Source organism: Mytilus galloprovincialis, chromosome 6, assembly GCF_965363235.1.
Source record: "Mytilus galloprovincialis chromosome 6, xbMytGall1.hap1.1, whole genome shotgun sequence".
Lineage (NCBI taxonomy): Eukaryota > Metazoa > Mollusca > Bivalvia > Mytilida > Mytilidae > Mytilus > Mytilus galloprovincialis.
The window spans coordinates 48216863-48243369 of NC_134843.1; the positions used below are offsets into that span (position 1 = coordinate 48216863).

The window sequence follows — 26507 nt, forward strand, 5'->3', positions numbered from 1 at the left end:
AAAGATACATTTTATTTTAAATGATTGCATTTGATTATACTATTGATATGTTAAAACATTTTTTTTAGATCATGTTTGAAGTGGGATGACTCTGCAACTACATGTATGGAAGCATGTGTAAAAAGTAAGTTTAAATTTTAAATTATGTCTCTTGTCTAAACTAAAGAAATTACAAACTTCTAAACCAATGATATAGGTAACCATTCATCTCATCCAAAGTTTTATTTTGTTTGGAAAAAAATAAATAAGACAGAGAAACTGTAATCAGTAGTCTACAGTTTTGAAGATGCATATAGACCTAGGTGAGCAACACAGGCTCTTCAGAGCCTCTAATTTGAAAGAGCCTTTTGTGAGTACCATGTACAATTAAATTAGATTGTTCTAATACAATAGCATATTTCTGTTCTAACTTCTTAATTCATGTTTGTAAAATCTATATTATTTGACAGGATCAGTCTCAGCTAGTGCTAAGGTATTATACACAGACAACACGGGAAGGATGCATATCATCTTATACCTCAATAAAGGCGGGGAAACTTATAATTTCAATGATTTGCTAGTTACAAAAAGATATGCAGTCCCTGATGAAACGGATGGTCAGGTAGCTCCAGGTAAGGTTATGATTAAAAGGGATATCTTAGAATTAGTATTTATATATAAGTAATCAATTTTTGTCAACCACATAAGAGTCCTTTAAAGTGACACAAATTAAAAGAAATTAGAGCTGCTCCCTTTTTAGATTGGATGGTGGTAAATTTGGGCTTTATTGATGATAATTGAAAAAAAAAATGATGATTGATATGAATTAAAATAAAAATAATGTATAAAATTTTGTTTTTGAAACAGGGAAAATTGGAAGGGGATTTTTTTCCCCACATCTCCTTAAGGGTTTAAGTCATAATTTATATTCCTTTACATTTATAACCATAATTGTGTAGTAAATAACAGGAGCTTTCAAATGTTGTTGGTATTGACAGTTGTCAGAAATTTCAAGTGAAATATCAGATATTTAGTACTTTAATGAGAATGTTTATATTTATTTAAAAAACATCACAAAATACCTTCTTTTATAGCCATTAATCTGAAAAATCATTAACAATGTTAAAGTAGAACAGTTATATAAAAAAGGGATCATTAAATATTGCATGTATAAGAAGTAGTTGTATCACTATATTGGTCTTATATAATGGGTCCTACTAAAATGCGCCCAGGTGAAGAAAAAGCACACGGGGAAAAGAAAAAAGCTCCCGGGGAAGAAAAAATAGCGCCCGGGGAAAAGAACAGGCGCCTGGGGAAAATATATAGATGTTGTATTGGCATGAGACAACTTTGTGTCGATGAAAGAAGTTATGCACATTGATTTTTTTAATTTTAGACAAGTATTTTGCAAATTCAGATAATAGACATTTGTAATAAGGCACAAAAACAAGTATGAATGTTTCAATTTTAACAATAATATATGAATACTATTTCGAAAGACAGATAATAATGATTCACAGTTTATGCTGAAGATTTATAAAATGTAAGACATCAAAAGACATGTTTTTTAAAAACGATATCACAATGAAAAATGAAAAAACAACTTAAATTTCACAGATAAATATAAATTTAATCAAAACTAAAAGAGTTACACATAATCAACCAGTTGCATGCTCATTAATGTTTGTATTTCGTCGACATTATTAGAGGCCTTCTTTTGGTGTGCTCGTTTCTTTTTCTTCTCGATGTACTTGAAATTTTGTATCTGTTTTAAGTCTCTTGGGGCTTCCCTTCCATTGAATCATTTAACGCTAGATCGGTATAAATTTCCCTGCAATTCTGTGTTTTTACCATTCCCTTGATATCTTCAACAATTTATGCATTTGTTCGGATGTAATCGCCATATGTTCATTTTTAGCTCACCTGGCCCAAAGGGCCAAGTGAGCTTTTCTCATCACTTTGCGTCCGGCGTCCGTCGTCCGTCGTCCGTCGTCGTCCGGCGTTAGCTTTTACAAAAATCTTCTCCTCTGAAACTACTGGGCCAAATCAAACCAAACTTGGCCACAATCATCATTGGGGTATCTAGTTTAAAAAATGTGTGGCGTGACCCGGTCAACCAACCAAGATGGCCGCCACGGCTAAAAATAGAACATAGGGGTAAAATGCAGTTTTTGGCTTATAACTCAAAAACCAAAGCATTTAGAGCAAATCTGACATGGGGTAAAAATGTTTATCAGGTCAAGATCTATCTGCCCTGAAATTTTCAGATGAATCGGTCAATCGGTTGTTGGGTTGCTGCCCCTGAATTGGTAATTTTGAGGAAATTTTGCTGTTTTTGGTTATTATCTTGAATATTATTATAGATAGAGATAAACTGTAAACAGCAATAATGTTCAGCAAAGTAAGATCTACAAATAAGTCAACATGACCAAAATGGTCAGTTGACCCGTTTAGGAGTTATTGCCCTTTATAGTCAATTTTTAACCATTTTTCGTAAATTAAAGTAATCTTTTACAAAAATCTTCTCCTCTGAAACTACTGGGCCAAATTAATTCAAACTTGGCCACAATCATCTTTGGGGTATCTAGTTTAAAAAATGTGTGGCGTGACCTGGTCAACCAACCAAGATGGCCACCACCGCTAAAAATAGAACATAGGGGTAAAATGCAGTTTTTGGCTTATAACTCAAAAACCAAAGCATTTTGAGGAATCTGACATGGGATAAAAATGTTTATCAGGTCAAGATCTATCTGCCCTGAAATTTTCAGATGAATCGGTCAATTGGTTGTTGGGTTGCTGCCCCTGAATTGGTAATTTTGAGGAAATTTTGCTGTTTTTGGTTATTATCTTGAATATTATTATAGATAGAGATAAACTGTAAACAGCAATAATGTTTAGCAAAGTAAGATCTACAAATAAGTCAACATGACCAAAATGGTCAGTTGACCCGTTTAGGAGTTATTGCCCTTTATAGTAAATTTTTAACCATTTTTCGTAAATTAAAGTAATCTTTTACAAAAATCTTCTCCTCTGAAACTACTGGGCCAAATTAATTCAAACTTGGCCACAATCATCTTTGGGGTATCTAGTTTAAAAAATGTGTGGCGTGACCTGGTCAATCAACCAAGATGGCCGCCACCGCTAAAAATAGAACATAGGGGTAAAATGCAGTTTTTGGCTTATAACTCAAAAACCAAAGCATTTTGAGGAAATCTGACGGGATAAAAATGTTTATCAGGTCAAGATCTATCTGCCCTGAAATTTTCAGATGAATTGGACAACTGGTTGTTGGGTTGCTGCCCTCCAATTGGTAATTTTTAAAGAAATTTTGCCGTTTTTGGTTATCTTGGATACTATTATAGATAGCGATAAACTGTAAACAGCAATAATGTTCAGCAAAGTAAGATCTACAAATAAGTCAACATGACCAAAATGGTCAGTTGACCCGTTTAGGAGTTATTGCCCTTTATAGTCAATTTTTAACCATTTTTCGTTAATTAAAGTAATCTTTTACAAAAATCTTCTCCTCTGAAACTACTAGGCCAAATTAATCCAAACTTGGCCACAATCATCTTTGGGGTATCTAGTTTAAAAAATGTGTGGCGTGACCTGGTCAACCAACCAAGATGGCCGCCACGGCTAAAAATAGAACAAAGGGGGAAAATGCAGTTTTTGGCTTATAACTCAAAAACCAAAGCATTTTGAGGAAATCTGACATGGGATAAAAATGTTTATCAGGTCAAGATCTATCTGCCCTGAAATTTTCAGATGAATCGGTCAATCGGTTGTTGGGTTGCTGCCCCTGAATTGGTAATTTTATGGAAATTTTGCTGTTTTTGGTTATTATCTTGAATATTATTATAGATAGAGATAAACTGTAAACAGCAATAATGTTCAGCAAAGTAAGATCTACAAATAAGTCAACATGACCAAAATGGTCAGTTGACCCCTTTAGGAGTTATTTCCCTTTATAGTCAATCTTTAACCATTTTTCATAAATCTAAGTAATCTTTTACAAAATCTCCACTGAAACTACTAGGCCACAATCATCTTTGGGGTATCTAGTTTGAAAAATGTGTCCGATGACCTGGCCATTCAACCAAGATGGCCGCCACGGCTAAAAATAGAACATAGGGGTAAAATGCAGTTTTTGGCTTATAACTATGAAACCAAAGCATCTAGAGCAAATCTGACAAGAAGTTAAATTGTTAATCAAGTCAATATCTATCTGCCCTGAATTTTTCAGATGAATTGGACAACTGGTTGTTGGGTTGCTGCCCTCCAATTGGTAATTTTTAAAGAAATTTTACCGTTTTTGGTTATCTTGAATACTATTATAGATAGCGATAAACTGTAAACAGCAATAATGTTCAGCAAAGTAAGATCTACAAATAAGTCAACATGACCTAAATGGTCAATTGACCCCTTAAGGAGTTATTGCCCTTTATAGTCAATTTTTAACAATTTTCATTAATTTGGTAAATTTATGTAAATTTTTACCAAATATAGTTCTCTGTTACTAATGGGCAAAGTTCATTATAGATATAATTGTAAGAAGCAAAATCGTTCAGTAAAGTAAGAACTTCAAACACATCACCATCACCAAAATACAATTTTGTCATGAATCCATTTGTGTCCTTTGTTTAATATGCACATAGACCAAGGTGAGCGACACAGGCTCTTTAGAGCCTCTAGTTAGTATTTCCATGCAAACTTGTGTTGGGGAAAATGCCAATATATTCCATGAACACTATAGTTTTGTGTATGCTCACTTCAACATCAACACTTCTGTTGTATTTGGTTGTGATTCTAGCAGAACTCTTGCACCCTTTACTGTTTTTACGAAAACGCCTTTTTGGAGATCAATATACTGCAGACGGCCATTTTGGTACACAAAACTCTTGTTTATATTTACTTTAATACTTACTTATATACAATTTTGAAATCTAAAATGTAAAAGTGCAACAACACTATCTACACACTTTAGATGTAGCATCGTACATATCCCCATTTATATGAAGGACAAAACAAGCCAGGTGAGCTTTTCTCATCACTTGGCGTCCGTCGTCCGTCGTCGTTGTCGTCCTCTTTAACTTTTTACATTTGAACTTCTTCTAGAGAACCACTGAATGGAATAAAACCAAACATGGCATGAGTGTTCCTTATAAGGTGCTGACCAAGTGTTGTTACTTTGTAGCCGATCCGTCATCCAAGATGGCTGCCAGCGGGGGACTTAGTTTAACATAGGACCCTATGGGAAATGCATACAAATGACTTCTTTTAGAGAACCACTGAATGGAATGAAACCAAACATGGCATGAATGTTCCTTATAAGGTGCTGATCAAGTGTTGTTACTTTGTAGCCGATCCATCATCCAAGATGGCCACCAGTGGGGGACTTAGTTTAACATTGGACCCAATGGGAAATGCATACAAATGACTTCTCTTAGAGAACCACTGAATGGAATGAAACCAAACTTGGCATGAATGTTCCTTTGACCAAGTGTTGTTACTTTGTAGCGGATCTATCATCCAAGATAGCCCCCAGGGAGGGACTTAGTTTAACATAGGACCCTATGGGAAATGCATACAAATGACTTCTTTTATAGAACTACTGAATGGAATGAAACCAAACTTGGCATGAATGTTCCTTATAAGGTTCTGACCAAGTTTTGTTACTTTGTAGCGGATCTATCATCCAAGATAGCCTCCAGGGAGGGACTTAGTTTAACATAGGACCCTATGGGTAATGCATACAAATGACTTCTTTTAGAGAACTACTGAATGGAATAAAACCAAACTTGGCATGAATGTTCCCTATGAGGTGCTGACCAAGTGTTGTTACTTTGTAGCAGATCCATCATCCAAGATGGCTGCCAGCGGGGGGCTTAGTTTAACATAGGACCCAATGGGAAATACATACAAATGTCTTCTTTTAGAGAACCACTAAATGGAATGAAGTCAAACATAGCATGAATGTTCCTTATGACATGCTGACCAAGTGTTGTTACTTTGTAGCCAATCCATCAACCAAGGTGGCTTCCAGCAGGGGACTTTGTTTAACATAGGACCCTATGGGAAATACATACAAATGTCTTCTTTTAGAGAACCACTGAATTGAATGAAAGCAAACATAGCATAAATGTTCCTTTCTTAATGAGGTGCTGGCGTAGTGTTGTTACTTTGTAGCCAAATTTTTTTCTTGTTACATGATTTCAAAAACCCAAGTAGAATCAGGTGAGCGATACAGGCTCTTGAGAGCCTCTAGTTTTATTCAAGAAAACATTTATTGTTATAAGATATTATTATTTTATTCTCCCGGGCGCTATTTTTCCTTCCCCGGGCGCTTTTTCTTTTCCTGTGCGCTTTTTAGTAGGACCGTATATAATGACTATTTAATCATTACACACACTTGTTTGCTGTCTACAGTGTACACTATTCACCTTCTTACATGACCTCTTAGCTTGTGATAAGAAAACTTTTTGAGTGAAGGAGATCATGCATAGGTTTGATATCAGGCTGGTTCAAAACAAAGACTTTGAAATTGGTATCAATAACTGATGTGTCTGGTAATAAGTTAGATATTTTTTTTTTTTGTATTTTTCTTTTAGCAATTCTAAAGACGATATACATTATTACCATGCGAAATTATCCTTTAATGTATGGTCAGAATATAATAAAATGTTTTAGATTATGAATTATATCATATTACAGTCTTCACGATGAACTGTAAAATCTACAGGCCCGAAGCTCAACTTTTGAAATTATTTAGTTAAATTCTGTTGGCCTGTAGATATGATTTTTACAGGCCCGAGAGCAATTTTACAAGCCTGGGCTGTCTGGGCTGCTGTTCAGCGTGAAGACTGTATTATCCTGCAATTGGGTGTCCTACTATACAGATACAGCCCTACAGATATCGCTATGCTGTATCTGTATACTATACAGATAGTATACAGATACAGCTTTAAAGCTCCGCCCAATGCCGGACTGAGTATTGTTTGAACCTGTGTGATCTCAGAATGTGTATTCCTGTTGCATTCCAATGACGATGACAATTGTCGATTTCAAACTTGAATGTGTATGATTATGTTACAAAATCAACCATGTCAATTTCAGCATGCATTGTTTAGTGAATGTCAAGTCTGGAGCGTAAGACAATTCGTACACTTCTGTTTCAAATTTGACAATGTTTTGTTATTTTTTTTTAATGTTGAAATTAGTTGTTATGTTAAAATAGATAATTATTCACCTTGAGCGATGTATTATTGTTGACCATTCGAGATTCTTTTTTTGCGAACCTGTCTTCAGAGTAATGTGTGATTTTGATATTACTACTTGGGCCTCAAGGCATTACAAATCGAAAATAAATGCTAAATATGTTAGTTTTTGTGTCTTTCAAAACACAAATTATATACAGAATTAATTACAGGATAAAGACAATAACCGTTTAGTGTCTTTAAATATCAGCTGTATTTGTACTTGGCTCGAAACAGGTGTAATAGCTCGCTAAAAGCTCGCATACACCTTGTTTCCTAGCCTCGTACAAATACAGCTGATATTTAAAGACACTAGACAGTTATCTATAATACTAAAATTACGAGGTCCAATTTGTCAGCCGTCATCACGTAAAAACGACGAATCAAAGAATTCAACTTTATATATAACTAATATAGTACAAAGGTGTAGATTAAAAAATTACACCACTCCAGGCCCTTTTGTTTTCCACGTAATTAATATTGCCAATAATTAAGAAGTTCCGGGTCGAGTCGGATACCGATACCAATAGTATATTCACCTGTTACCGATTACCTTATCTGTACGTTCCTCATCTGACAGGCGCACCACCAAACGGTGTATTCAGGATTAATATGCTATATAGTATTACACGGGTCATAATCACAGGGTTGACACTACTTAATTGTCAAATTGTTACCTATTGTAGTATTTTAATCAGTAAGACTTTCTAAGATAACAATACGAATACTAAAAATCTGGACTAAAATAAGGCGTATAGGTACAGTTTTCAATTTGTTAGCGGGCATGACGTAAAACAGCGAATCAAAGAATTCAATATTTATAACTAATATAGGACAATGCTGTTGATTAAAAAATACTCCATTCCAGGACCTTTTGTTTTCCAAATAATTAATATTATCAATAATTGATCAGTTCCAGTTCGACGGGTTCAAACTAAAAGATTTGAAAGCCGAGAGAAAACTGTGTATCTTATAACCAGCATGACTTTATCAGATACATTACTAATACTAAAATAAGGCTTGCGCATAGTTATATACTTTAATTCAGTCACGGACCCGCGATATACGGGTGTGTTCTAGTTGTCTATATAATCATACTTTTAGAATTGTCATAGCTATATCCATCAGATGCTGTATGGTTTGGATACTGTAATATGATCAGCATTTTCATAATGATGGCATGATGGAAAAAATGTTTAATTTATCATTTTTAGATCAATCAAAAACAACAATGACCAGAAATACCAAATTCTTACAGACCCTTTTGGCTGATGAACAGAACGCAAGTTTCAGTGACAGTGAAATATTTGGAAGGCATCATACACCTTCACCATTACATTCTGATACTGACGATATTATAGCACTGAAACAATTCACAGGTCCAGAATATTTATCTGATACAAACTATAAGGGGAGTAGTTCAAGTTCAACTCTTATAGGAAAACCTCCAAAAATGAAAATGTCCCCCACAAAAAGACGGGAAAGAAGATCTGAAGATGCTGCTGACTATAAACAGATTTATATTAGTGATAAGGATTCCTTAACAACTGAAGATACTAGATCTCAGAGAAAAAATGAAAACTCCAGATTTATTACAAAACCATGTTTATCATTGTCAGGAAATGTTTCAGACACAGGCATGAGTGATGTGAGGAATATAAATAGAAATAATCTACAAGTGCATAATTCATACAGTGACACAGAATCATTATCACGAGGGAGAAGTTTATCTCCTACAGCTATAACTTTAGGAAGAGGAAGGGCAAGTTCACCTTTAAACCTTTGTAAAGAGAGGTCACCTTCACCTATGACCTCAAGTAGAGGAAGATCACCTTCACCAATGACCTTGACTAGAGGAAATGCACCTCCAATATCTTCAGCATTTCCACCTACAGGCAGGGGGAGAGGACAATTAGATATTCTAAGATTAGCTAAGAATTTTCGTTTGCCACCATCATCTCCAAGTTCTACCTCTGATATTGATTCTGATCATAAAACCTCAACTAGTCCTCAAATTAATACGTCCCTTTTTAATAAACTAAGAGATAATCCTGTATTGTCCAGTTCATTGGACAGTGGTGGAGCTAGACAAAAAGTGTACAGAGGTGTGCCAGGACAGTTTGATGATTCAGAATCTGACTCAAGTGCAGCTCTATCAAATCAAAACAGTGGACTTAACACTCTACTGAGGAAAGACACAAATGTTCCCTTGACCAGGGGTCGCTTACCTAAAGCTGCTCTTAGTAGAATAGGTTTGTCATCAGGTAGTGACACAGATCATTCTAAAAACATTTCATCAATTCTAAAAGTGAACCAACAATTAGCTTTTACAGGAAGTGGCAATCAAGACACAAAACAGGAAATGAGGTAACTTTGTGAGATATTTATATATATGGTCAAATGCTTCATATTTAACATTTTTCAGATTGGTTTCTATTCTTGAATTTTAGTTTGCCTCAACCAAATGTTATAAAAAATATACGCAATACTTCTACATATAAAAAGAAGATGTGGTATGATTGCCAATGAGACAACTATCCACAAAAGACCAAAAGGACACAGACATTAACAACTATAGGTCACCGTATGGCCTTCAACAATGAGCAAAGCCCATACCGCATAGTTAGCTATAATAGACCCCGATAAGACAATGTAAAACAATTCAAACGAGAAAACTAACAGCCTTATTTATGTAAAAAATGAACGAAAAACAAATATGTAACACATAAACAAACAACAACCACTGAATTACAGTCTCCTGACTTGGGACAGGCACATACTTGAATAATGTGGCGGGGTTAAACATGTTAGCGGGATCCCAACCCTCCCCCTAACCTGGGACAGTGGTATAACAGTACAACATAAGAACGAACTATATAAATAACACAGATCAAGTCAAAAATTGGATGGCTTCACTTATACCATTCATGAGTTATGCCCCTTTATAAACATAAAAAAATATGATTTTTTTGTTTCCATTCTCTTACATTAGTTTGCCACAACCAATTGTTATAAAACATATAAACACAATGCTTATTACCACAAGACACAGATCAAGTTTAAAACTGGGTGGTGTCACTTTTACTGTTCTTGAGTTATGCACCTTTATAGATGGAAACATTTAGAAACCTGTCCTTTACATTCTCTAACTTTAGTTTGTCATGACCATATGTTATGGATTTATGCTTATAATAATAAAGAAAATGGTCACAACTATGTTCATCTTGTATCTGTATATGGACGTTGACTGGTATTATTTACAAGCGGGGGCATCTGTGGCCCATAGACAAATTATCTATTTATTTATACTAAGAAAGACATGCCCTTTCGCTATAAGAAATTGGTTTTACAGATACTTCCTACCATTCAATAGTACAAGGTTATGAGGATTTGAGCAGGACATTTACACTTCAATATATTTTGCAATCCAACGCTTTGTTCTTGCTGCTTCTAAATGGCTATTTTTATAATTAATATAATTAAAGCTTGTAAAATGCATTTTAGAAAAGAAGAAATGTCTGACATGGATCTTTATGCATCTCCAAAGAAAGAAAAGTCATCTGTAAGGTAACTTTCCAATATGCTAAGGACTGTCAAATGACTGTTAATCATGATAACTATGTCAAAAAGAACATATCAAACTTTAAAATCTGTATGAATCTTGTATTTTTTTGTGTCACTTTTCAGATTTAGTGATGATGTTGCCAGTTCATCAGGAACAGAGATTAGTCCATCCAAAAAGAAATCCCCCAGGTAGGATAGAATAAGTCATTGAAATAATCATTTATTTTATCATTTACTGGCAATAAGTTAAATTGAATGGTAAAACAACATATTGAAAATTAGATTAAAACTAGACTTATGTCGTTACACCATGTTCACAGGAAATTGTGTACCCGCCAAGTGCCAAAGTAAATAATTTCAACCCATGGCTCGATTGCATGATTGTGATTGTGAAAATATGCACTGGTTTCTATTATTTTTACATTCAAGCGTAAATGAGACTTATTTCACTATGGAAATAGATTTTGATATCAACATCATCATAGATACCAGGATTGAATTTTGTATATATGCCAGACGAGCCTTTTGTCTACAGACTCATCAGTGACACTCCAATCCAAAAAAGTTAAAAAGGCCAAATTAAGTACATTTATAAATTTGAATGTTACTTTTCCATTACTTTAAAAGTGTCATCATATAAACTTGAACAGCTAACAGCCTATTATTTGAACTTGGAATTATTTTTAATTATGGAATTTGCATAATTTCTTGTGTTTAAAATTTTTGAAAAATTCCATGTTTATTCTGCATTAAAATGTTTTGAGCGGTGCATAATACTTTCCACACAGTGAATTTTGTAAAGATAGTGTTGTGCGCGGCACAGTACAGTCTATTGAAAATGTGCTATCTTCTTTGTAATAGAAAGTGTTGTGTGCAGCACAGAACATTATAATACAGAATAAACATGGAATTCATTAAAAATTTCCAGCACAAGAAATTAGGCAAATTCCATAATTAAAAATAATTCCAAGTTCAAATAATAGCCTGTTAGCTGTTAAATTTTATACTTTTCAATATAAATGAAGTTGTCATGAAGGTGTATGCTTAATAAAAGTTGAATAGATTTTTATTCTCTTCTTAAATTCTCAAGCTGCATTATAGATTTACTTAAAATTTTAGATAGTAGAAGCATAAAACTTCCATTACATGAATCTAAAATGGAAAGAAAATAAATGTAATGTTGCTGTGGTTATCTGGTAACCTTTGTGGTATTATAATACCTATTGCCTGACCAGTTTAAAAAATAGTCAATACAATTTAAAATTGAGAACGGAAATGGGGAATGTGCCAAAGAGACAACAACCCGACCATAGAGCAGACAACAGCAGAAGGTCACCAACAGGTCTTCAATGCAACGAGAAATTCCCGCACCCGGAGGCGTCCTTCAACTGGCCCCTAAACAAATATATACTATTTTCAATTTGTCCATTTATATTGTACAATATGTATTGTGAGAGCTAATATCAACAGGTGGTCATTTAACTACCTGTAGATTTACCTGGTTGTTTTTGACAGAGCTAATTTAAATAACTGATAGCTAGCTAGCTTGCTTTCCTTGTGTCAATATAGTGAAATAGCTATGTTTAATCTTTTATATTTATCAGTTGCTTATGAATGTGTCACAAATATGTTATTCATACTTTTTTAAAAAAATTTTCTAAAATTTGGGTGGAGAAGAACGTAGATTTAGTAATTCCATAGAAAATATTTGGAAAACAATCACAAATAAATCAATGCTGGTAAATCCCACTTTCATAATGAAGAATAAAACACTGAAATTTCTATTCACTAATCCATTTGTAATTTTTAGCTCACCTGGCCCAAAGGGCCAAGTGAGCTTTTGTCATCACTTGGCATCCGGCGTCCGTCGTCGTCGGCGTCCGTCGTTAGCTTTTACAAAAATCTTCTCCTCTGAAACTACTGGGCCAATTTTTACCAAACTTGGCCACAATCATTATTAGGGTATCTAGTTTAAAAATTGTGTCCGGTGACCCGGCCAACCAACCAAGATGGCCGCCATGGCTAAAAATAGAACATAGGGGTAAAATGCAGTTTTTGGCTTATAACTCAAAAACCAAAGCATTTAGAGCAAATCTGACATGGGGTAAAATGGTTAATCAGGTCTAGATCTATCTGCCCTGAAATTTTGAGATGAATCGGACAACCTGTTGATAGGTTGCTGCCCCTGAATTGGTAATTTTAAGGAAATTTTGCTGTTTTTGGTTATTATCTTGAATATTATCATAGATAGAGATAAACTGTAAACAACAAAAATGTTCAGTAAAGTAAGATCTACAAATAAGTCAACAGGACCAAAATGGTCTGTTGACCCCTTTAGGAGTTATTGCCCTTTATAATCAATTTTTAACCATTTTTCGTAAATCTTAGTCATCTTTTACAAAAATCTTCTCCTCTGAAACTACTGGGCCAATTTTTACCAAACTTGGCCACAATCATTATTAGGGTATATAGTTAAAAAATTGTGTCCGATGACCTGGCTGACCAACCAAGATGGCTGCCATGGCTAAAAATAGAACATAGGGGTAAAATGCAGTTTTTGGCTTATCACTCAAAAACCAAAGCATTTAGAGCAAATCTGACATCGGGTAAAATTGTTTATCAGGTCAAGATCTATCTGCCCTGAAATTTTGAGATGAATTGGACAACCCGTTGATAGGTTGCTGCCCCTGAGTTGGTAATTTTAAGGACATTTTGCTGTTTTTGGTTATTATCTTGAATATTATTATAGATAGAGATAAACTGTAAACAGCAAAAATGTTCAGCAAAGTAAGATCTACAAATAAGTCAAACAAGACTAAAATGGTCTATTGATTTCTTTAGGAGTTATTGCCCTTTATAGTCAATTTTTAACCATTTTTCGTAAATCTTAGTTATCTTTTACAAAAATCTTCTCCTCTGAAACTGCTGGGCCAAATTAAACCAAACTTGGCCACAATCATCATTGGGGTATGTAGTTTAAAAATTGTGTCCCGTGACCTGGCCAACTCACCAAGATGGCCGCCATGGCTAAAAATAGAACATAGGGGTGAAATGTAGATTTTGGCTTATAACTCTGAAACCGCAGCCTGTAGAGCAAATCTGACATCGGGTAAAATTGTTTATCAGGTCAAGATCTATCTGCCCTGAAATTTTCAGATGAATCTGACAACCTGTTGTTGGGTTGCTGCCCCTGAATTGGTAATTTTAAGGAAATTTTGCTGTTTTTGGTTATTATCTTGAATATTATTATAGATAGAGATAAACTGTAAACATCAATAATGTTAAGCAAAGAAGATTTACAAATAAGTCAACATGATGGAAATGGTCAATTGACCCCTAAGGAGTTATTGTCCTTTATAGTCAATTTTTAACAATTTTCATAAAATTTGTAAATTTTAACTAACATTTTCCACTGAAACTACTGGGCCAAGTTCATTATAGATAGAGATAATTGTAAGTAGCTAGAATGTTCAGTAAAGTAAGATGTACAAACACATCACCATCACCAAAACACAATTTTGTCATGAATCCATCTGCTTCCTTTGTTTAATATTCACATAGACCAAGGTGAGCGACACAGGCTCTTTAGAGCCTCTAGTTTGATACATTGAAAATAAATTTGATCAGTAATTCCAATTGAAGTAGATCCTATATATGAGATATAACTAGCATCACTTTTATTTCATTTCAGGAGTCGTAATATAAAATGAAAATATATCCCATTAGAAAACACAAAGCTATACATAATTCATCTTGTTGAATTATTCACAGTTTGGTGGGCTATCCACCCCAAAAAATCCTTTTCACAAATAGGAAATAGATGTAATCTTTAATTATAAAAATAACTTCAAAAGCTTTAAAGGGAAATTCCGCGATTTTTTACTTATCATCTAATTATGTTCATCTTAACATAAAAAACACATTTGCAAAGTTTTAAATTTATATTCCTTCTAATAACGGAGAAAATCAAGTATTTGTAACTTTTTTGGTTGCATTCTCGAGTGGGTCGTGACGTTTTGGCCCGATGTGTTGAATTCTGGGAAAAAATAAAATCTGTTTAACTCTTATAGCTTATCGACAATATACGTAATTAAAAGCGCACAGCTGACGAATGGTCGTAGTTATTAACCACAATATAAGAATGAACGAAAATGAATATGCATATACCGTTTTGTATTGATTGAATTAAACTCCTATAAAATTATCTCTAGTAAATGTTTTCGAATAAATTTCATTAATTATTGTTGAGATTTTTTTCATAAAATATTTATTGAACATTTTTACTGATATTGAACTGAAAATATTTCAGTTCTATTTACCGTTATTGTTTTGATAATCATTTCAATACAACTAATGTGTGAGCAGAGTGTGTATATTATTTTGTAAAGGTCACTGTATATTTCTCGGCTTGAGGTCAATTCGTTTACCTTGTAGCTATTTAGCCGCAGGTGTGAGTTCAAGCGTACACAGGTATGAATGTTGTTATTTGGAAAGGATAACTTGACAGAAAGGATTAGAAAGAGTATGCTGTATTTAATACACTAAGATTTAATACACGATGAGAATAAAGATACAATTATTAAATTGTGTAAATTAATTGAAAATAAAATTCAGATTCGTAATTCCGAAAGTGTATAAAAATAAAAGGAAACAATTTTTTTATTACTTTCTTAGCGGCAATTGGCGTAAAGATTCAAATATGAAGTAAAAAATAGTAGTTTTAATCTTTAATAAAAACTAAATGCAATATTACCCAATTTGATATACCATTGCACATCTGTTTGATATCATTGACTTTACCGGAATTTCTTAACTTGTATTCAAATCTGGCTGTGTTTAAATGCTCATAAAACAATCACAATTTTAAAGTTTTTAATTGAAAAAAAATACAACATACAACATGCATGATTTTTTTTTTTTAGTTTCTTTTTAACATTTCATTCTTACACAAGTGTATAACACGGAGAAGCTCTGAAGGTACATTACTCCCATTTTGATTGGGTGTGAACCATCGATGTTTACAGCAATATCAAAGAATAAGATGATGATGGTAGAAAGAACTATGGGCGTCATGTGGCAAATATTACATGCATATCGGACCATGAGTTGTCAATCTGTATGAAAAGCTTTCCAATACAACCATATTATTGAGAAGGAATGTTTACATGCTATACTCTCGTACTAGTATTACAGGGTTCTTGTGGCGTTCACCTTAGACACACATCTTTTTAACGATGTTTAAAAAAAGACAGAACCAATTTAATGTCATATTTCCCTATTTTTTAAATATAACTAAAAGTCTTTTATCTGACAAGAATACCCCTATTTAGCGGACAAGTAATTTATTCTTTTTTCTGTTATTGAATACCAAGAAAGAAAATAAATCCCGAAATTAATTTGAAACTTTGATACTCAATAGTTACCCAGCTAAATATTCACATCCCTTGGGGATAATCAGTGTTCGTCCAGTGGCATATATAACAATTGTGATGACGAATTCCTTCCTTTGTTCGTGAACAATCTTATTGAAATATAAATCTGTGATTTTACTATGTACACAACTTCGATGAACCAAAGCAAATTATACATCGACCTGTATTTAAATCAAATTGGTTCTCTTCTTCTTCTTCTTCTTCTTCTGGTATACAATAGTCTATCGACATTCGATGATTACATACTGTTGGCATACGTGGACTAGTCTATTTACAAATCTTTTACCCCAATTTATTCAAAATATATGTTTTTTTCTTATGTTCAATGTATACATGTATATATTTCTGGTATGTTCCAATCTGTCCTTCACTATTGACAATGAGTATATGTTACATTTTCCCAAATTCACCCTTGGAAAAAATATTTAAATAGAGTTTAATTTCATCAAATCTTATTTTTTGGGTATTATTTATATTTTTATGAATAATATTCTTTACACCAGAAATGTTATTTATAAACAAGCGTGTGAGTTTAGTAATGACAAGTAAGACAGAGTTGTATATTATACATCTGATAGTTCAAAATGGAAAGTTATAAGTTATCGGCCGTGTACACTGATCAATACCTGCAGAAGTGAAACGATGCATGAACTTGCAAGCCCGACAGGAAATCGCTTGAATACCTGGACGTGTCACCTCACACCCCTCACAATACCTTTGGAAGTAATACCTTTAGCCATGCTGGTGATCAGATGAGGGAAGATCAGAATTTATTTGAAAAAGTTTATTACTTTAAAGAATTATGAACAAATAGATTTTCGAAAACAATTTTCACGGAAAACTTATTTATGATTTCAACTTTGACTTTTTACCTAATTCCAATATCAACAGTTTAAAAACAACAGACCATGGTAATCTAAAAAAATAAGAATATTTTCCGTATCAAGTTAGTTAGTCGGATAAAACAACCGTACGATTGACAAGATATCGACACGCAATTACGACTACATCGGTTACTGTAGTTTTGTTCCTTTGTGGTTTATAGACATATCGTTGTTATTAATCGGGAAAGAAGACAAAATGGCCGAACGCAGAGAATTGATACTCTAAATTTAAAATCGATGGTGATCGCTTATCTAGCGGAATAAAACTTTAATATCTATGAATTTGAGCATTTTTATACAGAATGAACATAATATCAATTTTTGATTTTTTTGCGAAGTTTCCCTTTAATTCCATATCAGGAATCAGAAACTTAAAATGAAAATATATCCCACATTCTAATATGACGTGCTTCTTTCACTTTGTGAACAAACCCATGCTCTAAATCCAATGAAATTTGTTTGCACATGCGTATATTGACTTCTTCAGGATAATGAATTTTATCAAATTATCATGCACTTAATACATGTATATGTCCTTAACTTTTTTAAAAACACTTTCAAACTCTTAAATGGTGCACATGATGTTACTAACTCATTTATTATGACTGTAATGTGTTGCATTCCGAAATTGACATATTTCACCTAGATGCGACAACCGTTCATGCTTGCTGTTCAAACTCCTCCCTCTGAAAAAACACAGTGCCTTTTACTTCTTTACAAACAAAAAAGGGAGGTTCATGGAAGAGCCTACACTAGTGCTTTTACACTTATACTTATCGGACATAAAAATTACCTTAATTGTTCTATTCAGAATTGATATAATTGATGCAAGCTATACTTTATTGTAGTTTTAACATGGGTAGGCATTATATTCATGTTATTTTAGCCCTCACTATTGCTCGGTCAAAAATAATCACAAATATAATGCCTACCCAAGTTAAAACTACAATAAAGTATAGCTTGCATAAATTATTTCTTAATTAAAATCACCATGAAGCAAACATTCTATTTACTCTTTTATAAACTGCATTTACTGATTGAAATTTCCATCTTGACTGTTTAGAAAATGTTTAGAGACACAAAAAGAAATGGGTTACAATTGAAGGTGCTTGCAACTGGCCAAGGTTTTTTTCTGTTTCAAAGGGGTCACCGTAAAAGGTATATAAAAAGTGTATATTGAAAGTAAATTTTATGTTATGGTGACTTGAGTAACACCGGTATCACTTAGATTACAATTCTACCTTGCCAGGTAAGTTTGTATTTAGCCTATAAAATACTTATTTAGCCTTGAGAATTGAAAGGTCAGTTTATCCCATTCATACAATAGAAGTTGATACATTTGGCTTCATGCCATTTACCTTGTCCAAAATTAAGGTCACTTTATTGTTATTGTGATATTGTTAAAGTACAACAGAACCCTATATTCTGACCAATATTTAAACATTCGATTGTTCAAAATCTGTTAATGTTGAATTTTTGGGGTTATTTTCGACCTTTAATTGCATATTTCGTTACATGGTAGTTTTTTTTCAGATATAAAAAAAAAAATATCTGCTTGACTTTATAGAAATAGACTATGCTTGCAGGTTATCTATTACACTGTCTTGTTTTTTGTTTGCACCAAATTTGACAGATTATTATTTAGTTGCAAAATATTTTAAATGAGAGCTGAATTTTTTTTCTATTTTTAATGTGCATTGTAGGTTAAAATAATCATAATGTGAATAAGAATGAAGAAAACATCTTGGTCCCAAAAAAAAAAACATCATCAACCAGGATATATAATTCAAAAAATTAATTTATTATACTAATATCAGTTCATATAGAATAAACTTTTAAAGATTATATTGATTCCTATAAACTTGAAATCTCAAGCCACTGTTTTGTCCAACAGAAAATCAATAAATATGACAGTACAATGTACTCTTAGCACAAACACATAAGGTCACTGTGAAATAGACATCTAGGGCAAGAAACAGTCAGTTATACCAAACCAGTTTGACTAGATGTCTAGTTTAAAACCAGTTTGACTAGATGTCTAGTATAGTCTTGGAATAACAATAGTGTGTCCTATATTTTGACAATGTAAATGACATGAGGACCTGGATTGTTTTTTTTTTTTTAATGTCTGTATTCTTTAAATTTTTAGGACATTTTTCTTTTAATAGCCTTAAAAATAACTCTCATTCTGTAAAATTCTCATGAAAGTGATTTTACTATTTTTAGTCTTTCTGTTACAAGATTATTTATCAATTCTGTACATTGACCGTTATATTATCAGTATTGCATTACAGTTACCTTTTCAGTTATTTTGCACAGTTATTCTTTATACTTTTGCACTGCATTATTCTCTATTCTTTATTTTGTTTTTCATTTTCTCTATTATCTATTTTTTGTTGCTATTAAATGTATTCTCTATTCTGTAAACCCCATTCAGACCCTCATAGGTAAACTTCTATTGTATGAATGGGATAAACTGACCTTTCAATTCTCAAGGTTAAATAAGTATTTTATAGGCTAAATACAAACTTACCTGTCAAGGTAGAATTGTAATCTGAGTGATACCGGTGTTACTCAAGTCACCATAATTTTACAAAATATTCTTAAATTGAATTATTTCTAGTAAAATAAATAAATTTACAATAAATATCTATTACTAAGAACAAATTGTATATTAAATGTAAAATGTCCCATACCTAAATTGAAGAGTCCATTCAGGACATTGAACATGAGAAAAAGCAAGCTAGCTATTATTCATTTAAATTAGCTCTGTCAGAAACAACCAGATAAATCTAGGGATAGTTAGATGACCACCTGTTGATATTAGCTCTCACAATACCTATTGTACAATATAAATGGACAAATTGTATTGACAATTTTTTAAACTGGTCAGGCAATAGGTATTATAATAGCACAAAGGTTACCAGATAACCACAATACATAATATAGAAAGTATTACTGATAGATAGATATATCTAGAATTATTTATTCACAAAAAAAGTAAAAATGAGTATTTCAATATTTTCAAAACAAAAATATTGATTTTTATTGGAGTAACAATCATATTTATCTTTGATAGAAAAACAATACTTCATATTTGCCTTAAGTAAAAGGTGAATAAAAAAAACATGCCTATACTGTCTATTAATTTCCAAAATTTGCATATGTGACAATTACATTTAATAGATACAGAGTTAGAAAGAGTTGGAAAGATTTGTAAGAACATTTATATTTTAGTTTGAGAAATATGACAGAAGAAGAAAAGCGAAGAGCTGACATGATCAGTAAACAGCAAGGACATCAGTAAGATTTATTTATTAAGTACTTTTTATCGACCGCAAAATTTAAAAAAAATTTTGGTCGTATATTGGTATCACGTCGTCGTCGTCCAAAGACAGATTGTTTCCGGATAATAACTTTTGAATACGTGAAAAGAAATCAATAAAATTTTAACACAATGTTTATAACCACAAAAGGAAGCTTGGGAATTGATTTTTGAGGTTATGGTCCCAAAGGTTAAGGAATTAGGGGCCAAAAGGGGTCAAATACAGCATTTATCTAGTTTCAGGACAAAAAGTTGTGTATTAGTATTTCAATTGTTCTGAAATTGTACCACAATGTTTAATACCATAAGTAGAAAGTTGGAATTTATTGTAAGGGGTTATTGGGCAAACAGTCTAGGAATTAAGGACCAAAAAAGGGCCAAAAACAAGCATTTTTCTAGTTTCAAGAAAATAACTTGTAACTGTATGGATTTCTCGGACATTGTACCACAAGCTACCATATAACACGGGGAAGGCTGGGATTCAGTTTGGGGTTAATTTTCCCGAATATATGTAGAAATAAGGGGCCAAAAAAAGGCCAAAATGTTTCTAGTTTACAGACAATAACTTGTGTTTAAGTGGATGGATTTCTATAATCTCTATAAGAAGGTTCAATACCACTAAAGGAAGGTTGGGATTAATTTTTGGGGTTATGGTCCCAATAGTTTATGAATTAGCGGCCAAAAAGGGGACCTAAATTAATCATTTTTGTAGTTTTCAAACAATAACTTATGTTTAAGTGTATAAATCTCTCTGAAATTAAACCACAAGTTTCCATACCATGAAGGGATGGTTAGTATTGACTTTGGGGGATAATGGCTTAAAAGTGTTTCGGAATTAGGGCAAAAAAGGGGAAAAGCTAGGTATTTCTGGTCAATGGACAATTAAGAAAATTTAAAAGCAGTGTAAAAGAGGTAATTCTAAAACCTGTAACATACAATGTTGGAAATGTTCGGATTTACCTCCCTTACACTACTTGTGTATTATGTATAAAGAAATGTCAGGGTTTGGACTAATTCCTAAAAAAAGGGGGTGGTAGTTGTTTTGATTTTTATGCCCCACCTACGATAGTAGAGGGGCATTATGTTTTCTGGTCTGTGCCTCCGTTCGTCTGTCCGGTTAAAGTTTTTGGTCGAGGTAGTTTTTGATGAAGCTAAAGTCCAATCAACTTGAAACTTAATACACATGTTCCCCATGATATGATCTTTCTAATTTTAATGCCAAATTATAGTTTTGACCCCAATTTCATGGTCCACTGAACATAGAAAATGATAGTGCAAAGTTCAGGTTAAAGTTTTTGGTCAAGGTAGTTTTTGATGAAGTTAAAGTTACATCAACTTGAGACTTAGTACACATGTTCCCTATGATATGATCTTTCTAATTTTAATTCCAAATTAAAGTTTTGACCCCAATTTCACGGTCCACTGAACATAGAAAATGATAGTGGGAGTGGGGCATCCGTGTACTATGGACACATTCTTGTTTTTTTTCAAATTTCTTAAATTCCAAATTTTTGAAAAGTTAAAAGAAAAAATCTTTAATTGCACAATATTGCGCAATAGATTTGTAAGATCTTGACATTGGTTTATGTGTCAGAAACTCATATTATGCCTAAAATTTGATCACAATCCAAAATTCAGAACTGTATCAAGCTTGAATGCTGTGTCCATACTTGCCCCAACTGTTCAGGGTTGGACTTCTGCGGTCGCATAAAGCTGCGCCTTGCAGAGCACCTGTTTTTTTTAGTATTTGCTTTCTTTTTTGCTGGATTTGAAGTTTGTTCAAGCAGTGCATGTTTCAGTAATAATGTACCTAAATATTACATCATACAAACACAGAAATTGTTAGTAAGAATAGCTTTGGATAATTCTGGACCATCACATAATTCAAACATCAAAATATTGTGATATTGACTTTAGATAACATTATTTTTAACTTAGGTGTAGAATTAAAAATAGTCTTTTTTTACTTCCTGGTTAATATGAAAGTAAAAGTAGAAAGATTTTTAAAAAGTACATGCTTTTATTTGAAATCATTAATTTAAAAAAATTCTTTGATATATTTACAGACTTTTAAGTATATTAAAACCCAGCTGTAACACAACAGGAATACTAGGAGGAGTTTCACTTATGGTAAGTTGAATTTACAGTGTCATAAAATCAGGGTTTTATATTAATGAATTGTCAAGATTTGCAATGCGTTTTATGTTAATTTTTCTGCAACTGAGAAAACTGTCCACCAGGGACCAAAATGACATTGAAGTTAACAACTTTAGGTCAAGTTAATTATACCTTAATTGAAGTGATTATCAAACTTGTAATTAAGATATTACTCTGAGATAATGGAATAATAGTTTATTAAATTTTAAAAATGTTAACATGCTGTGTCACTTTACATGGTATTTTCATCTGGTGAACAAATATAAACTTCATGCTTCTGTAATGAATGAAATATAAGTACTGTAAAAATATGAAAATTCAAATATTTGATTCTTTAAAAATTGAAATTTTTACTATTTTTTCAATAGGAAAGAAAAGATGCATTGCATCAATTCATAACACAAAATTCCTACTTATTCATGAAAAAAAATAATAGTTGAGGAGCATGTTTTCTGTATGTTGCCTTGATACCTTTTCAGGGAATAGAGCCTGTTAGAATGGATAACTTAGACCAGGTGCTTGTCCATAGTGCTGATAGAATTAATCCTATTACTGATCTCAAAGATGCACCTATTGGCAAGTTAATGAGAGAGGTAACTATTGTAATAAGTTCATATTAAAGACAAATATAACAGAAGAGAAAATTTGGAAATGTCCCTCTTTGCTTCAACCAAATTATTTTTAGTAATTAGTTCCAAATATATTATGTAGAACTCAGAGGTGCGAGCAGGATTCTTAAGTGCTATGGCCTGAAGTGCAATGTTCTGCGCCATTGTGTGATTGTCAATAAGATAAGTGACAAAAAACAGAGAATTTACTGTCATTGTTTTGGATTTATAGTCCCTACATCTCACAGTATATGCCCTTTGTTAAAGCAAAAGGGATCTACAATATGTTTTTAAGCCATAGTTATTTTATTTTTTAGTTTTACAAATCCGCCGACCCTAACTTTTGCCGAATTGGAAAAAAAATAAAATTGGAAAACGACAATTTTTTTTTTTTCCGCCTGCCACGGTTCTTTGTTGTAAAAATAAAATAATTTGGTTTTTAGTTGTATTTTTCGATCCGACTCTGCACAGCGCTTGAAAGAATAGGAATTTACGCTTAGCGATCGATGTTAGAAGGGACTTGAATGTTTTTGACCACCATGGTGCGGTGGTTCCGTATATAGTTGGTTTTGATTTTGAACTTGCGGTAATCAAAAACAAAGTAAAAGGGGAGACTGATACATCTATTGGCCAAATGTGTATCAAGACAAAGTCATTGTCAGGGAATCCTTGTCCTGTGAAAGTCTGATGGAGGTGACTTATTATCATTTATGCAGGTATGTATTTTTAAATTAGAATTTCATCAAGATGAAAAGCAATTCTTAAATATGAAAGTATGCAACATTTGTGTGTTGGTGAAATGCATGAAAACAATATTTATAGCTGTAATTTTGTAGTAGTTTCTATCTGAGATTTTTTTCTTATATGTGAAAAAAAACATATTAGTAGCGAATACTGCAATAGCAAACAGTCCACTCTGACTTAATCTTAGTTACTTAGGATAGTCTGTCCAACCTTGCCCAAGGATAACATTTGAATTGTCTCCTAGAGGAGGGAATCAAAACCCTCATACACAAACATGATTGGAGTCTCAAACAATTTTGGAATCTAAATTGTATTTTTCAGTTTAATACAAAATTCCTATTTTATATATAAATATATTAAAAATGTACAAGGCAGAAAAAGTGGTATGATATGATTGAATCACTGGCATGAATGAAACAATTTCTGAGATTTTTTTCATCTTTTATTTTAAATAGGTATCACACAGGTTTTCAATGATGTTTGCTTTTTTTGCGGGGACTTTGAAGACATTGCAAACAATCCTGAAATAGTTCAGCTGAAGGAAGACTTCAGTATTGTGCGGCCCATATACAAAGGATGCATTGGAAGAAAATGAAACCTGCGACCAGGAATGCCAAAAAAGTTAAAAAAGTCCAAAAATGAACATTGAACTGTCATTGTCTGACATGTCTGTTGTATTGTAAAAAAAAATAAAAAAAGTATTTATACTTGAATTAAAATTTGTTTTAATTCCAGATAAAGTACATAGATACTGACATATTAAAGAGTATTAAATCAATACATGGTCACAGCACAAGCGCATGTCATCATGGTCATCATTTGTGAAGTTCTGCAGTTTGTTTTTGGAATGTGTTTTGTTTTGGAAGTTTTTTTTTTCTTCCTCCTACCCATTCTTTTCTTAATAGGTGTCCGTAAAATGAAATAAATAAAAAAAAAAGAAAATCTTGAATTTTTTTTTTAATTTTTTTTCGTCCTCCTACCCATTGGTTTTGTAAGAAAATTTCGTAAAACTAAAAATATAATAACTATGGCCTTAACTGTGCAGGGTTCATATGACCTTAACCTCATTTAAATGTATTATTAATAATGTTAAGTTTATGTGATATTTGTAGTAAAACCTTTATACTTTCAACTTAAAAAGTTGAAGCATAAAGCAGATGAGACATTTCAGTGTGTGAATTCATGTTTAACAAATGAACTGAAATACGGAAAAGCTGTTAAAATTGGACTGCTTTCAGGGGAAAAACAGAGGGGGGGGGGGGAGTGCTCATCATCAGCCTGGCAGTTTAACTAGGTCTGATGATAGTAACTAGAATGAAATTCAAATCGTGTGGCTGTGGCCATTGATTGACACATTAAATTCATCCATTGACTGGGACAATTTAGGTGAACGTTTGTATGTAACGACCACTACTCACTATGTACTTTTTAAAGACACTTAAACTATGGGTTCTCAACACTCAAAGGTTCTCAACACCTTAATAAAGTAATTCGAAAAATTAATCAGAAATAACACGATGTTTTGATTTATATCAATTATATAAGTCAAAACATAAAGGTTATTCCTGATTAATTTCCTGATTGTAGTGTCCTTTGATAAATTTTTCGAATCATTTTATAATTAAAGGCATTAAGAAACCTTTGGTGACCCCACAGTTTAAATATCTATCGTAGGTACGTCGTGAACAGTGGTCGTTACAGACAAACGTTCACGTAAATTGTTCCAGTCAATGGATGAATTTAATGTGTCAATCAATGGCCACAGCCACACTGTTTTGAATTTCATTCTATTTAATTTTACATTCAATAATTGTAATTTATCTGTAAAAAATGATTAAAAGTTGATTATAAATGATACTTCTAAATCATCATATGCTTTATTTTGTTATTTTTAGAATGCCTGGGCTTTGAATCAGAAAGCCCCTGTCTTTTATTATAACACTAGTGTTAATAATAAGAGAAAACATTCATAACAAATATTTATCTATTTTACAGGCATTACGTCAATTAGATTTTCCTGCACCAAGACTTATACAGGCTTATGCTTGGAAATGTATTCTGCGTGGAATGAACTTTGTTGGATTGTCTCCCCCTGATTCTGGGAAAACACTTGGCTACTTGATTCCTATCATCTCCCAGATACTCAACACTGGGAGGTATGCTACTCTGCCTAAAGGACCAGGGGTAAGTATATGTAAATTTAAGATGATTTCAAAGGTAGTCATTGTGTAAAAGAAGCAGTCAGGAGGTTCTTGTTTTCCTTTAAATTAAATATTAAAGTATTTATTGTATAATATTTGATAAAATGTTTTGATTAAGTTTTTATTAAAGTTTCCACTCTTACCAGTTTTCATGTACTCATATAAATTTTCAGCCATTTGCTGTAGTATTGGTGCCATCTTGGAAGAAAATACGACACTTGTTATGTGTTACTCATGGTTTGTTACAAGGAGAAAAAAAGATACGTATCATTGAACTGTATGGCTCCGGAGAAGATCTAAAAATGGTTAGTTAAAATGGGAATAAGTAATTAACTCATTGGCCATGGGGTCTATGTA

The 26507-nt window shown here is 32.7% G+C and overlaps 1 protein-coding gene and 1 long non-coding RNA gene across 5 annotated transcripts in view; both read left to right on the top strand.

The window, feature by feature from the left end:
• Positions 1-26507, top strand: part of LOC143079744 (uncharacterized) — a 98495-nt gene that overhangs the window by 12307 nt on the left and 59681 nt on the right. For 3 of the 4 annotated variants that reach the window (XM_076255300.1, XM_076255301.1, XM_076255302.1), the window contains exons 7-16: positions 69-124; positions 450-611; positions 8450-9602; positions 10740-10802; positions 10923-10988; positions 20353-20418; positions 22507-22570; positions 23077-23190; positions 25945-26133; positions 26324-26455. In XM_076255300.1, the coding sequence (XP_076111415.1) occupies positions 69-124; positions 450-611; positions 8450-9602; positions 10740-10802; positions 10923-10988; positions 20353-20418; positions 22507-22570; positions 23077-23190; positions 25945-26133; positions 26324-26455 (2065 nt within the window). The remainder of the gene's footprint in view (positions 1-68; positions 125-449; positions 612-8449; positions 9603-10739; positions 10803-10922; positions 10989-20352; positions 20419-22506; positions 22571-23076; positions 23191-25944; positions 26134-26323; positions 26456-26507) is intronic. The other variant, XM_076255303.1, reaches the window with a different exon arrangement.
• On the top strand, positions 23528-24678 carry LOC143078162 (uncharacterized). The gene is made up of 2 exons (XR_012979081.1): positions 23528-23921; positions 24405-24678. It is a non-coding gene; the product is annotated as an uncharacterized LOC143078162 (long non-coding RNA).